Here is a 15,832-nt window from a genome sequence, read left to right as displayed (position 1 = left end):
GCTCAAATACAGGAGAAGACCAGGATTGTATCACTAAAGAGTTCACAATTTACTTAGGGACATATGAGAATACCCTTTTTGTTGCTTTGTAAATTTTCATAATAAAAATGAGTGCTAGTGAATAGAATTATAGAATACTAAAGCTAGAAGAGACTTAGATCATGTAGTCTAGTCTCTTTATTTTGCAGATAAGGAGGAAAGAATTAACTTGTCTAGTCACATTATTAGTTGATGGCTGATCTGGATAGGAACCCAAATCTCTGCACTCTGCATTAGTCCAGTGTTGCTTTCTACTAGACTCTGTTCTATATAATGAAGTATTATCAGTACTGAGAGGACCCCAGCCAAAGTTCATCCTTGGCATTATTCGGAGCAATCACAACCAGGGCTTAATTCTGCTCCTTTTCAGCTAAAATGGAACTACCACAGAAGCACATAAAAGAGAGTTAGAGAATCAAGAAGGCAGGAGAAGCATACAAAAACAACCTCTTCTTTAATCTTGGCTCTAGGGAAGCCTTTTAGGAAAGATCAAAAAAGTAAGGAACTAGAGATGACTATTCCTAGAAACCAAAGGAAATTCTGTATCACCAAATTTATCCTTAAAAGACTTAAGAGTTTTTATTTTCCATATGTGAAACACCAGTGTATTGTAGGGTGAATATATCCAACTTCTAATTAGCTGGGGAAAAGAAAAAGGTAGCTTGGCATTTTTTTTTGGATCAGACATGATTTCTCCAATATAGGGAACGCCTACTAAGGAAATGCCTTCTGTCAATGCAGGTTAGTTACTGTTCTTTAATGCATAGAGGGTTGCCTGGAGACACTGAGATATTAAATGACTCTCTTGGGCCAGTATGTGTCACAGACAAGACTTGAACCCAGGCCTTCTTGACTCTGAGAACCTCTCTCTGTCCAAAACTGGAGGCCACAACTGGTATGAGAGCGCTAAAAGATCCTCTGGTTTCAGCCTCTTTTGTTTTAAGCTTACCTCAACTCTAAACTTTTGCATCTGGGGTCATCTCCAGTCATCTTGATGTGTATCTGGTCACTGGACCCAGTTGGCTCCGGAGGAGAAAGTGAGGCTGGTGACTTTGACAGCCCTCTCTCACTTAGAGCCGGTTCATTTGCAAGTCATGGCATCACCTCCATGATGTCATGGTCCTCTTCCAGGACAAAGGACAAATAACAACTCTAAACTAATCCCTTTTCAGTCTATCAACCAGCATTTTTTTCAAGTGCCTACCTACTGTAGGCAAGCACTGTGCCAAGTGCTGGGGATACAAAGGAAGACAAAAAATATTGCCTGCTTTTGAGGAGATTATAGTTTAATGGGGGCAATGTGCAACAGAAAATATGCAAAGAACAAACTGAATGGCTTTTCATCCCTCAAGACGTATCATCCTCCATGAAGTCCTTCTTGACTCTCTTTCCCTCTCTCCTTACTAAGTAAATATCAATCCTTCTTTGAACTTTAAATTGCACTTTATTTATATCTTCATTACAAATGTATCTTGTTCTGTTTTATATCATAATTAATTGGGTATGTGCTAACAGAACAACTTGAAACCCTGTCTTTCTGATGCCAAGGCAAGCTATATACCATGCCATGATGCCTTTCCCCACTGGGTACTTCTCCAGTCCTATGGTTAACACAATCCTCCATGACAAGGACATCCTCCCTCTTCTGCTTTTCAGAATCCTTATCTCCCTTCAAGAATCATCTCCTTTTCTACCTTCTCCATGAAGCCTTTTTTCATCCTACTCCATTTACCTCCAAATCCTCTCTGCAACCACAGATATTCAATTTAACAGTATTTCATATTATATTCCACCACTACCACTTCATAGGATAGAGGCTTCTTGAAGGCAGACTATCTTTTTTTAAAATCACTTTCTAACACTTTGCACAAGTTAAGTTGCTTAAGAAATGTCAACCTCATTGAAAAATTACTAGTCATTTGTGTGATTTGGGGAAGTGCTTTAGCATTCTTTGTTTCAGTTTTCTGTTAGATGGAGGTATATCACCTAACTCAGTCGATACAGGACTAAAAAGTCAGACTATAACATTTTGCAAACAAGATAGAAACAGATACCATGGGGAGAAGGAGCATGACAGGGGAAAATGTAGGTGATGGGAAAACAAAAGGGATACTAAAATCAATTTTTCAACAAAAGAAATAACATGAATGGAGAGGAAACACTTGGCAACCTGGGACTTCTTTCTTTAAATAAACCCGACTTGCCAAACAGATACTTTCTCATAGTATATATATTTTTTGAAAATCATTCAAAAATACAGGAAAAAAAAGATGAAAGACAAAGAAAAAAAAACAAAGCCAAAATTCCCAGCACATTATTTTCCCACTTCTAAGAAAATATTTGCAAAGTGCCTGGCACATAGTAGCTATTTAATAAATAAGTGCTTGTTCCCTATCCTCCAACACACACACACACACACACACACACACACACACACACACACACACACACACACACACTAAGGAACCAAGGCAAAGTAGAGGGGGTTTTTATCAGATCTTCATTCAGATTCATCAACATCCCCTCCTAGTTCACTTCTAAGATACTACTGCCATCTTTTCCTGAAGAGTCTGCATGTCCAGGGTTTTGAATTCGCTACTACTAGCAAAACGTTTGTATTATAAACTCCATGAGGTCAAGAATCATGTTTTATTGACCCTTGATCTCCTCAGGGACCTATTACTGAGCTTCACAAATATTAGTAGGTATAAAGGCAATATTGCTAGCCTCAGAGTCACTTAGACCTGCCACTGACCCACACTGGCTATGTGACCCTGGGCAATTCTCTTTTATACCATGGGATGGTGTCCCAGAAATCTCCCCTACCTTATTCAACTAAATTGTCCCTAGCACCAAAATTCCTACCTAAGATTCTGCAGAGACCAATACAAAGATAGTATATAGCAGGGGTGACTGTGACCTTCTTACTGAGGACATTGTTCTCTACTGAAATGACATAGAAATGCCCAACTAGTTCCCACAACTGGGTGATTGTCCCAAAAATGACTGGTGATTGAGTCTGGGGGAGCTGTCCATTCTATGATTTATACAGGGGTCAAGAAGAAGGAGTTCCACCTCTTTCTGGGGGCCCTTCTCTGGTGGGATTTTTTTCCCTAAGGAAAATTAACATTGTGCTGTATTGTTTAATAATCAAGGTTACTTTGTGATTCATTCTTTTGCTCATTATATCTGATTTCCACTTCTGAAGGAAAGGCAGTTTCTGAAGCGTGTGACTGAGTAAAATAATCACTCTCAGCCCCCAAGACTTCTTAATCTGCTTGAGGTAGGCCCTCCTCAGGGGACCAGTCTCTTGTCTTTGCTTTTCCTTGTTCTGTTAGGAGGAGAACCTAGATGTGAGCCATACCTAACCCTTGTTTTAGAGATTTCTTTGGAGTTACTGTAGGGTAGGAGAGAAAAGCAACTAACACCTTCCCCTCTCTTCCCTCACTAACCCCAAACTAATCAGAAATTGCTATACCATCTAAAGTACATCTCTCAGCCACAGGCCTCTGATCATTACAATACAATTTAGATTTGGAAGTAAACCTAGGGCCCCTCAATTTCAGCTCCATTATTTTACAAATGAGAAAACTAAGATCATAGAGATGAAATGGCTTTCCCAAGATCATTTAAGTTACAAATAACAAAGGCTGGATTCAAAGTTATTAGTAGATAGTGGCAAAGAATTGGAAATTGAAGGGATCAGTGGAGGGGAATGGTTGAACAAGTTGTGGTATGATTAAAAAGGAAAGTTACTTTGCTATAAAAAATGATGAGCAGGCAGATTTCAGAAAAACCTGGAAAGACTTACATGAACTGATGCAAAGTGAAATGAGGAGAACCAGGGGAACATTTGACACAGTGAAAGCAATAATGTCTGATGGTCAAAGGGAAATGATTTAGCTGTTCTTAGCCATACAACAATCCAGGACAATTCCAAAGGACTCATGATAAAAAATGCTATCTGCCTCGAGAGAAAGAAGTGATGGAATCTAAGTACAGATAGAAACATACTACTTTTTACTTCTTTTTGAATATTTTTTTCATGTTTCTTTTTCCCTTAGGGTCTGTGTCTTCTTTTACAACATAACTAAGGGTAATATATTTTGCATATTTGAACATGTATAACCTATATCGAATTGTTTTTGGGAGGGAGAAGGTAAGGAAAGGAGAGAGAAAATTTGGAACTCAAAAATTTTTAAAAAATGAATGTTTAAAACTGTCTTTACATGTAATTGTGGGGGGAAATAAAATATAAAAAACTAAATTATAAGCAGAGTATAAAATTAAATGCTAAATTCATGTGACATGGACACAACTGCTAGAGAAATTTAGAAAAGGAGATGATATGAATAATGAAAATTTTGAGGTGAGGTGGGACTTGAGTTGTACTTTGAAAAACAGGGTATGAGATAAACTTTTCAGTCTGAAATCCTTTGTTCTTTAATGTATATATTTTAGTAGGTAGCGGAGGGCTTTATGAATATTCATTAAAATCCTCTTCTGAATGGGGTGGGGAGGTGACCTTTGATTCTCCAAGGTAGTGCCAACAGAACACAAGACCTAAGAGATCCAAACAGGCTGAAATAGGTCTACATGTGAAATGTCCTAGGACTGGCCTGGCTAAGTGCAGACAGAAGAATAGCTATGACTCAATGAATTTTGGGGCCAGAGCAACTCATAAAAGATTAGGAAGTCTCCTAATCACTCCCAAATTAGTGATTTGTATTAGTGAGGAAAGGCTCAACACTGATGAAGAAATCACAGATCATTCAAAGCAAAGTATTAGAGAATGGAGAAATTAGACAAGGCTGAGAAAAGTTTATTTTCTAATTATAATTTAAATTCAGGTAGAATGTAAATTACAATTATCCCTTCCAATGGGGGAGGGTCCCTAAAGGAAAGATGGTGTGTCCATCCCCAATCTGGAAAATCCATGTCAAATTTTTTGGGTCCTTCCTTCATACCAGGGAAGATGTTTGAATTATTATGGTATTAAAAGATCAAGTATATTGATATTATACAATACTATTTATATATTTTATACATTTTTAAATTTCTAAGCTTTTTCTGTGTCATTTGCAGCTTCTGCAAAACTCCTCCCCAAATTCCCATTTAATTTTTTATGCTGATCCATGATATATTGAAACCATAATAGAGAAGGTCAAGCTGTGGAAGAGATAACTGCACTACATGGTAGGGATTGCTTCATTCTTGACTTTATATCCCCAGAGCTTACAGTAAGTGCTTAATAAAAACTTTATTGGTCAGTAAATACACTTTTTAAAAGAAAAGTTAAAAGATCTGAAGTAATGTCAGTTTCTATTGTGACATGTATTTCTTGTTCCCATTTAGGACAAGAAAGAATGAGTTTTAAAGGTAATAAGAGTTTCCTGGCTCTAAATACTGGTAAGTATCACCAAAAGGTTCTACATCATATACTCTCTAGAGATATGTAAGAAGATAAAGAGGTTTATTCCTAGGATTCCTAAGCAAGCATCCAGTCTTGCCTTGAGACAGGGAATGAGCAAGCTCTCTCTTTTCTAGTCTTGATTGGAGAAGACGTACCCCCAAACTCCAATTCACTTAGACCTTTGGTGCCTTGTAGGGGCTCCAAAAGCAGTAACAGCTGGTCTACACTAGAAAAAGGAGTCTGAAAGCCAATCCTCACAACAAAAAGATCTCTGTAAGGCAGGTACTGAATTTAAAAGTCAGTTATTAAATACTTACTATATGTATCAGGCACTCTACTAAGCATTGAGGATATAAGGAAAATCAAAAATTGGTCTCTATTCTCAAGAGTTTACATTCTAATGGGAGGAAGAACATACAGAAAAACTATGTATATACAAGATAGTGTATAATGGGAGATATTTTCTTGTTATAGTAAAATAAATGAGAGGTAATCTCGGACGAAAGACCCTAGCAGTGAGATTGGGGGGAAGGGGAAGAGCAATGATGACAAAGGCCTTTTATAAGAAGACGTGATTTGAGCTGAGTCTTAGAGGAAGCCAAGGATATCAGGAGGCAGAGGTGAGAAGGGAAAGCCTTCTAGATATGGAGGATTGACAACAGAGTTGGAGAACATTCAGAAGACTAGTATATCTGGAATAACACTGTTATTCCCATGTGCACTTGTTAGCATTTTTATGATGTGAACGGTGGCCACCACAGTTATTGTTTTTCTGTTTGTGGGCCCAGGAAAATATCATATATTCAGCCATTAGTCAGTTTTTTAGCATATTTCCAATCCTAAGATGACTTCCCTCTTCTATCTCAGAAGCTTCTGAGCTGTGATCTCCAAAAGGCCAGTTGGCATGTGCTCAAAGAATACAAAATAATATTAAATTTAGACCAAGCAAAACATAATTAGAAAGGTGAATCTGCTATCCCCTATCACCCTGCCCCCCAACAAATCACAGTGAATTCCAACGTTGAAGATAAATGATTTTTGTAAAAACCTATTGCTTCCAGAGAAAGGTAGCATGGCACAGCAAACAGAGTAATGAGTTTGGAGTTCAGGTTCAAAGTCTCCCTTTGATACTTATTGACTGTGTGACCTGGGAGAAGTCATGACCCCTGTGTGCCTCAGGTAGCTTCCTAGGACTTCTATATGAAGTCATAGATGAATTGTAGTCTGTTGGTGGGAGATTCCTATTCTGCAAAGCAATCAAGTGGCATAGCAAGTCCAGTGCTGGATTTCAAGGTGGAAAAATCTGAAAATTCTGCCTTAGACTCTTACTAGTGATGTGATCCTGGTCTTCCTGACTCCATGTGCAGTGTTCTAACCCTTGTACCACCTATGCCATAACTATCTAATACTTGCTGCTTCTAGGACAGGTTGAGCACAGCCTATTTAATGAATCACACCAAGTTGGAGAAGTATCCAAATGCAGAGAGCAGTGGGATGGGAAGGCTTCCAATGGTCCCTGGGGAAAGAGACACACTTACCTGCGTTTGGGAAGGCCTAAAAGCAGAGTCAAAGCCGTACTGTAGGGAATCTAGGAAGGGTTGGATCTTGTAGAGGCCATGAGTTGTCTGGCTAGAGCGGAAAGCCACCACATGGAAGTACTTGAGTATCTTCTCAAAACGGGACTGGCTCATGACGAGGGCAATGCTTTTGTTACTATAGAAGCCGCTGCTCCAGATGCTGAGAACAGACTCGCAGTGGTAGATGCTTGTGGAAATCATGTAACCCAGGAAAGCCTTCATCTCAGTCAGGGTCACTTCTGCCCAGGCCCCATCACTCCCAAACCTCTCCTGATACTTCTTGGCATACATGTTTGTCTGCACCACCATGTTTTTAAGAACATTGTCGGGGACAAAGAGCTGGAAGAAGTCCATGGCACTGGAACTGGGGGGCATCTTTCGGGTTGGACCTAAATCCACAAAAAAGAAGAGGATTACTTATTATCACTATCTGTAGACTTCATGATCACACCTATAAATAGGAAACCTAGAAATTCAAAGGATCATAGCCTCACAGATTTTTGAACCAGAAGGGACCCAGGAGATCATTTAATTCAACCCCTTCATTTTACATGTAAGAGTTGGGGTGTATTGAGTCAATCACTCCACTCTCACTTAAAATAACTAATAAGATACTCTAGTCTTCATACTTTTATCAAGTGACATGTTAAATCAATCAAATAAATGTTCACTCTGTCATATAGCCTGTGGGTCCCCTACAAAACAACAAAACAGTCATCCCTTGAGAGGCAATGCCTTGGGTAGAAGGAGGAAGGAGAGAGAATTTCTGTCTTCTTCTCTATTTTGACCAGAGTATGACTTCATGAGCTTTACGAGTCTTGGAAGATTTAGACTTCTCATCAGCATCCTAGCAGTATCCTCAGAAGAGCAGTGATTGGTAGGAGTGTCTTTTCCATCAGGAGCCAAGAACAAACCAGATACACTAAGGGGAAAGCAGCTTCAGGGTTCAACAAGGAGCTGAGCAGAAAGACACACCATACACAAGAATAAAGTCCAAATGGGTACATCATCTAGGTATAAAGTCTGATACTATAAATAAATTAGGGGAGCTAGGAATAGTATATTTGTCAGATTTATGGAGAATGGATAAATTTTTGACCAAACAAGAGATAGAGAACATTATGAAGTACAAAATGGATAATTTTGATTGCATTAAATTGAAAAGTTTTTGCACAAACAAACCCAATGCAACCAAGATTAGGAGGGAAGCAGAAAGCTGGGAAAGAATTTTTGCAACTAGCGTCTGTGATAAAGGCCTCATTTCTAAAATATATAGAGAACTGAGTCAAATTTATAAGAATATAAGTCATTCCCCAATTGATAAATGGTCAAAGGAGATGAACAGGAAATTTTCAGAGGAAGAAATTAAAGCTGTATATAAATCATATTAAAAAATGCTCTAAATCATTATTGTTTAGAGAGATGCAAATCAAAACAACTCTGAGGTACCATATCATGCCTATCAGATTGGTTAACATGACAAAACAGGAAGATGATAAATGTTGGAGAAGATGTGGGAGAGTTGGAACACTAACTCATTGGTGGAGTTGTGAGCTGATCCAACCATTCTGGAGAGCAATTTGGAACTATGCCCAAAAGGCTACAAAAATGTGCATACCCTTTGACCCAGCAATATTGATTCCAGGACTGCATCCCAAAGAGATCATAAAAATGGGAAAGGGTCCCACATGTACAAAAATGTTTATAGCAGCTCTCTTTGTGGTGGCCCAAAACTGGAAATCAAAGGGATGCCCATCAATTGGGGAATGGCTGAACAAGTTGTGGTATATGAATGTAACAGAATACTATTGTGTTATAAGAAATGATGAACAGGAAGACTTCAGAGAGGCCTGGAAAGACATATGAACTGATGCTGAGTGAAAGGAGCAGAACCAGGAGAACTTTGTACACAGCAACAACCACAGTGTGCGAGGAATTTTTCTAGTAGACATCCCTTCATAGCAATGCAAGGACCTAAAACATTCCCAATGGACTTTTGAGGGAAAATGCCTTCCACACCCAGAAAAAGAGCCATGGAATTGGATTGCAGAATGAAGCAGACCATTTACTTTTGTATTATGTTTTGTCTTATTTTGTTTTGTTTTATGGTTTTTCTCATTCATTTTAATTCTTCTATTCAACATGACTAAGATGAAAATGCATTAAATAGGAACATATTGTAGAATCTATATAAGATTGCACGCCATCTCAGGGAGTGAGAGGAGAGGGAGGGAGGAAAGAGGAAGAGGGAGGGGAAAAATCTAAGATGTGTGGAAGTGATTGTAGGACAAATAAGATAATTTTTTAAGAAAAAAGAAAGACACCATAAGTAAGGAAAACATTGTGAGGAATCCAGCAAAAGGAATTCCAGGAGCTGTGAGTTTGCCACATTCTCTCTGAACTGGAACTTGCTTTCCCTTGTACCCTGAATATACTTATGAAAACTATGTCACCAATTTTTATGGGAGGGAAAATATTTTGTATCAATTATTTTTACTAAACCATATTAGTAAATATCCTGAACTAAAAGCTAATAATCAATCCAGAAACATTTATTGAGCACCTACTATATGCCAGGTACTGTGCTAAGTGCTGAGGATACAAGAAGAGGCAAGACATAGTCCTTGTCCTCAAAGAGCTTACAATCAAATGAGGAAGATAACATGCAAAATGGATATAGACAAAGCAAGCTACATGTGAGATAAATAGGAGATAATTAGTAGAAGGAAGGCACCAGAGTTAAGAGGGTTTAAAGAGGGCTTCCTGTAGAAGGTGGGATTTTAGTTGGGACTTACCGGAAGCCAGTGAGGACAGTAGTTGGCATGGAGGAAATAGAATGCTCAGGCTGAGTTAGGAAGGGCTTTGAATGTCAATGAGAATATTTAAAAGGAAGACAATAGTTTATTGAGAGGGGAAGGAGCAACATGATTGCACCTTCATTTTAGGAAAATCATTTTGGTGTCTGAAAGGAGCATGAATTGGAATGAGGAGAGACTTAAGGCAGGCTGACCTACCAGCAGGCTATTGGAATAATCGAGGCTGGTGGCAGTATCACAGGGGAGAAGGAGGTGTCTTCAAGAGATGTTGCAAAGGAGAAATTGACAGGCCTTGACAACAGCTTAAATATAAGGTATAAGGGGTAGTAAGGAATCCAGGATGACTCCTAGGTTGCGAGCCTAAGGGACTGGATGGACCATATTTTTATAAAAGTAAATAACTAAAAACTCCAATTCATCTTTTCTATACAGTTTCTTATCCAAAAGAAAAAGAGTACCAGAATCCCAGATGCATGGTTTTATAATTGTAGGAAGGTGAGTTATGTAACATCTTACCTAAAACATATTTGGAAGCCAAAAAACTCCAAATCAATGACCTTGTTTTAAAGGTTTGGTTCATTCATTCCTCCCTCTATGACTTTGCTTATGATGTTCTTTGCTTCATCCCATTTTCTCCTTTCCTTCCAAAACTCAGGATTTCCCTGCCTGTTTTCTTCTGATTTCCATAATTTCTTTCAAGTCCTGCCTCAACTCACCTCTGAGAAATTCACCCCAACTCTGCTGATCACCCTCAATCTAATTCAGTTTAAAAAGCTATTAGGTATCCAATATGAACATGGCACTGTTTAATACAAAGATGAAAAACTATATCACCTCTGTCCTTAAGAAATTTATAATGTAATAGGTAGACTGAGATATAAACAACTACAATTTTGGGGGGAGTCAAGGGTCAAGGGGTCAGGACCTGTGATTTTATTCACAGGACCTGTGAATTCATAGCATGGGAACTCCCTCAGCTAATGATGACCAACAATTTATCTGTTGTTATCAGAGATTCTTCTGGGGCACTGAGTGGTTAAATGACTTACCCAGAGTCAGAAAGCCTTTCAGAGGCAGGACTTAGACCCAAGTCTTTTCTGAATCCAAGGCTAGCTTTCTATGCCCTATGTGTCCTGCTATCTCTCAAATGAAATATGTTGGAAAAAACTGACATGTCACAGAATCACATGAAACTGATACCAAAAAAAAAAAAATCCCTTCTCCAAACTTTGATGACAAGTCATTTAACGGCCACCTGAAATTACTCCGAAGAGATTGTAGAAGGCCTTGAGAGTTAAGAAGACACTGCTCACTTTCACTTGAGTGGGGCACCTGAGTGGATCCTGGAAGGAGGATGTCAATAGGTAGAGGTGGTGCAGGACGAGATTCCACTCAACAGTCAACAAAAGGAAGGAGGAGATTGGGGAGATAAGTAGTCCCATTTGGCTATAGCAGACCATGGAAAAGAGAATTTCATGAAGTCAGCTTGGGAAGAAAGACTTCAGCCAGACTATGAGGGCATGAAGGCCAGGCTAGGTAGTTTAGCGAGTCGTAGAAATTTTCCTACAACTAGGGAGTTGTAGAAATTTTTTGAGGAAGCTGGTGACATAGTCAGAAAATTATCTGGATAGCAGTACTAGCACTTAAGTACTGCTGCCTTGTCAAACTCTAAGTTCATGGAGGGTAGAGATAACATTCCCAGAGCACCCAGTGTAGCACTGAGCCCATAATGAGGGATAAAATAAACACCTGTTGAACAGAAATTAAGCTGAATACATCTGGACATTTATTCAAATTAAGAAATCATGTCAGTAAAGTAAATCTTTTCATTGAAATTGCATTACTGGGGCATTAGATGTGCACAGGTACACTTGAGGACATTAGCTATGTCAATGTCATGACTGTTAACTTGGAATAATCCAGGGCCTCTATCCTTCCTGCAAGATTGTCCATGATTTAAGGGTGATCTTCCAGCCAAACTCTTGATGCACCTAATCCTATCATCTCTAGTAATTGGGGAAATAATACAAATGTTGACCTGAAGTGAAAAGGACAAAGTATGTGTTCATGATTGGGGGTGGGGGTGAAGGGATGTTAAAGGGATACAACAATTCCACTTAACTGTTCAACTATTTTCTCAGGGCCCTGCTAATGTTTTCTAAATCAGGCTTGGTTCAAATGCCTTCTCCTAGTGAGGACTTTCCTGATCCTCAACCTTCCCCACACCAGATTTCCTTGCGTTTATTTGTATATATTACTATGTGTGCATACTATCTCCCTCAAGAGAGTATAAACTCCTCTTTAAAATCCTTTTTTTAAAATCCCTTTTTTCTCTGTGCTCTCTAACACTTGGAAGACGCTTAATAAAAGCTTATTGATTGACCTTACTACTTTGCCTATTAAAGTAAGGAGGCAGGCTTTCACCACTGAGCTCCTACTTTCCCAGGTCCCTCCCCTTATAACCTTCCCCAGATTCAACTACACAGATGAATGTTGCCATCCACCCTCCAGATTGTTGCTCATTCGTGTCCAACTCGTTGTGATCCCATTTGGGGTTTTCTTGGTAGAGATATGAGTGGTTTGCCATTTTCTTCTCCAGCTCATTTTACAGATGAGGAAACTGAGGCAAATGGGCTTAAGTGACTTCCCAGGGTCACACAGTCAGTAAATATCTGAGGTCAGATTTGAACTCAGGAAGATGAGTCTTCTTGTTTCCAAGTCCAGCACTCTATCCACTGTGCCACCTAGCTGCATTGAATATTCTCCTACCATGGACAAAAAAAAGGGTTTAATTTATCACCAGTTTTTCTGGAGGCATATGTAATGTCTAATAGCTACTGACCAATAAATCTTTATGGATGGATGAAGGGGGTCTCTTTATTCAAGACGATCTCTAAATAAACGCAATCTTTCAAATTCATGTAGTAATTCAAATTAGTTTAACACAGCATGGACTAATTAACATGGTCACTCCTATATAAATCAGTCCAGAAGTGTTCTGGAGCCAGCTGGAACTGGCTTGCGAAAGTTGATTGCTACATTTTCAGTGGGAGCACTGACACCTTGGGAATCAGCAAACATTACAAATTGGGCTTGATTTATTGTTTTGTTGATTGTCTAGACTTAATTTAAGAAAGCAATGGAGAAAATGTTAATAATGCAAATTATATTTAAAAGTATGCTGTGTGCAAATTTTCCTCTCAGAGAGCCAGTTGTTAAATATTTTTCAGCAGTCCTAAATCAGTCCTTCTTAAAGATTTGAAAAATTGTATCTTTGAGCATCTTAAGTATCCTTCCCCATATCTTGTTTCCTGTTAAATGATCATCTCAATCAAGAAAAGTTTTGCTAAGCAAAGATAAGTTTCAGTTTTGTTTCTAATTCACAGCTTACAGGATTATAGTTTTAGAGCTGGAAGGGACCTGAGAAATCATCTAATACATAAACCCAAAGATAGCATCTTCTGGGATAAGAACTCACTATTTGACAAAAACTGCTGGGAAAACTGGAAAATAGTGTGGCAGAAACTGGGCACAGACTAACACCTTACACCACATGCCTTTAAAATAAAGTCGAAATGAGTACACGATTGAGATATGAAGGCTGATAATATAAGCAAACTGGAAGAGAAAGGAATAGTTTACCTGTAAGATTTATGGAGAATGGAAGAATTTATGACAAAACAAGACACAGAGAAAATTATGAAATGCAAAATGGATAATTTTCATTATATTAAATTGAAACATTTTTGCACAAAGCCAATGCAACCAGGATTAGGAGGAAAGCAAAAAATAGGAGAAAAATTTTTTTACAATGAGTGTCTCTGATAAAATATATAGAGAATTGAGTCAAAATTATAAGAATACAAGTCATTAGATGACTTGTTCTTAGATGAAAAAATTAAAGCTATCTATAGACATATGAAAAAATTCTCTAAATCATTATTGATAAGAGAAATGTAAATCAAAACAGCTCTTAGGTACCACATCATACCTATCAGATTGGCTAATGACAGAACAGGAAAATAATAAATGTTGGAGAAGATGTGTGAAAATTGGAACACTAATACATTGTTGTGGAGTTGTGAACTGATGCAACTATTCTGGAGACTATGCCCAAAGGGCTATAAAAATATACATACCCTTTGACCCAACAATACCACTTCAAGGGAAGTAGCCCAAAGAGATAAGTGGGAAAGGATCCACAGGTACAAAAATATTTATAGGTGCTTTTTTGTGATGACCAAGAACTGAAAATTGAAGTGCTGTCCAACAATTGGGGAATGGCTGAAGAGTTTGTGGTATATGAACATAATGGAATTATTGGAATGTAATGGAATTATATCATTCCATAGGAAATGGTGAGCAGGCAGACTTCAGAAAAACCTGGAAAGACTTACATGAACTGAGGCTGAGTGAAGTGAGTAGAGCCAGGAGATCATTGTACATAGTAACAACTATATTGCATGATGACTAACTTCGATAGACTTGTCTCTTCTCAGCAATGCAAGGATCTAAGACAACTCCAAGAGACTCATAATGGAAAATGCCATCCACATCTAGAGGAAGAACTCTGGAATCTGAATGCAGATTGAAGCACAATATTTGCCGTCATTTTGTTTTGTTTTATTTCTTCTTCCTCATGATTCATTCCATGGGTTCTAATTCTTCTTTAAAACATGACTAATGTAAAAATGTTTAATGTGAATGTATATGTAGAGCCTAGATTAGACTGCTCACCATATTGCAGAGGGGAAAGGGAAGGGAGGTGGAGAAAATTTAAAACTCAAAAAGCTTATGGAAGTGAATGTTGAAAACTAAAAAAATACATTTTAAAAAATAAATAAAAGTTTGGAGGAAAAAAAGAAATCATCGAATCCAATCCAAGTCCTGCCTCCAGCCCATTTTACAGACAAAGAAACTAAGACCTAGAGAGGTCAAGTTACTCATCCAAGATGATAAGGTACCACATGGATAGTGAACAGTAGAACTAGACTTCAAATACAAATGGTTTGACTGCAAATTCAATATTCTTTCCATTTCACAAATAAGTAAAATCCAAGCTCATTCTATTTCACATATTATGGAAGAAAATATTATAAAGAAGCATCCTATTCATTTTTACCAAATATAAGGTAGAGTTAGCAATGACTGTACGAAGGAGGAATTGGCTCCCAAGATACAAAATTACATTTAAAACAAAAACAAAGCAACTATAGTGTGTATCTGGTGAAAAGTCTTACTGGTAGACCATTAGCAAACTACTTCATAAAGTTATATTAAAGGATCTGCTTCTTGCCCACGGCTCCCTTCGGCCTAAGCCATCTATACTTCCCTTTTACATCCTAAGGTCTTGCTAAAGCATCAAATCATGAGCAGATGAAATCGTATATTATTCAGGGCTAGCCTTTACAGAAAGAGGAAAAACAGAATTTTTGCTGCTGGGCTAGCCTTTACAGAAAGAGGAAAAACAGAATTTTTGCTGCTGCATCATGCTGAGTTAACAAAGCAGAACAGAGAATAAATATTTGTGATTAAAGTAATTTTGTGTCTCTGGTCATTTCAAAACAAATTAACACACACCGATTTGCGGTAGCATTTGGCAGTACCATTCAGGAGTTTCAATCAGTCAAGGATGCCAGGTAGGTATGGATACAAATCTATTGCTTTATGAGGCAAAAAGAACCAATCTTTTTTCAAAGCATGCAATCCACACTGGTCATGCTTTAATATGGTTGATCTGTTAAGGAGATTCAGGACACGCTTATCCTTTAAGAGAGATGTGGGAACCAGGGCAAATCACATATCCTTCTCCCCTCCTCATCTCCTCTACATTTTGATACAGCTAAAATCCAGTTGCAAAGAACATCAAGGGCTGCTTTTAAAGGAAAAAGGAAATTCAGAGCAGTTAGCAAACGGCCTGGAGGGAATAGAGGGGTGGGGTACATGTGGAATGTCAACTGGATTCAGAATCAGAGGACATGGGTATG

The 15,832-nt window shown here is 38.2% G+C and overlaps 1 protein-coding gene across 1 annotated transcript in view; it reads right to left on the bottom strand.

The window, feature by feature from the left end:
* The window catches only part of PGBD5 (piggyBac transposable element derived 5), a 172,370-nt gene that overhangs the window by 60,485 nt on the left and 96,053 nt on the right, over positions 1-15,832 (bottom strand). Inside the window, exon 2 of the mRNA XM_072647465.1 lies at positions 6,991-7,418. Coding sequence (XP_072503566.1) covers positions 6,991-7,418 — 428 coding nt within the window. The remainder of the gene's footprint in view (positions 1-6,990; positions 7,419-15,832) is intronic.

The sequence above is a fragment of the Notamacropus eugenii genome, chromosome 2, assembly GCF_028372415.1.
Source record: "Notamacropus eugenii isolate mMacEug1 chromosome 2, mMacEug1.pri_v2, whole genome shotgun sequence".
Lineage (NCBI taxonomy): Eukaryota > Metazoa > Chordata > Mammalia > Diprotodontia > Macropodidae > Notamacropus > Notamacropus eugenii.
This window is presented reverse-complemented; position numbering and strand designations above follow the sequence as displayed.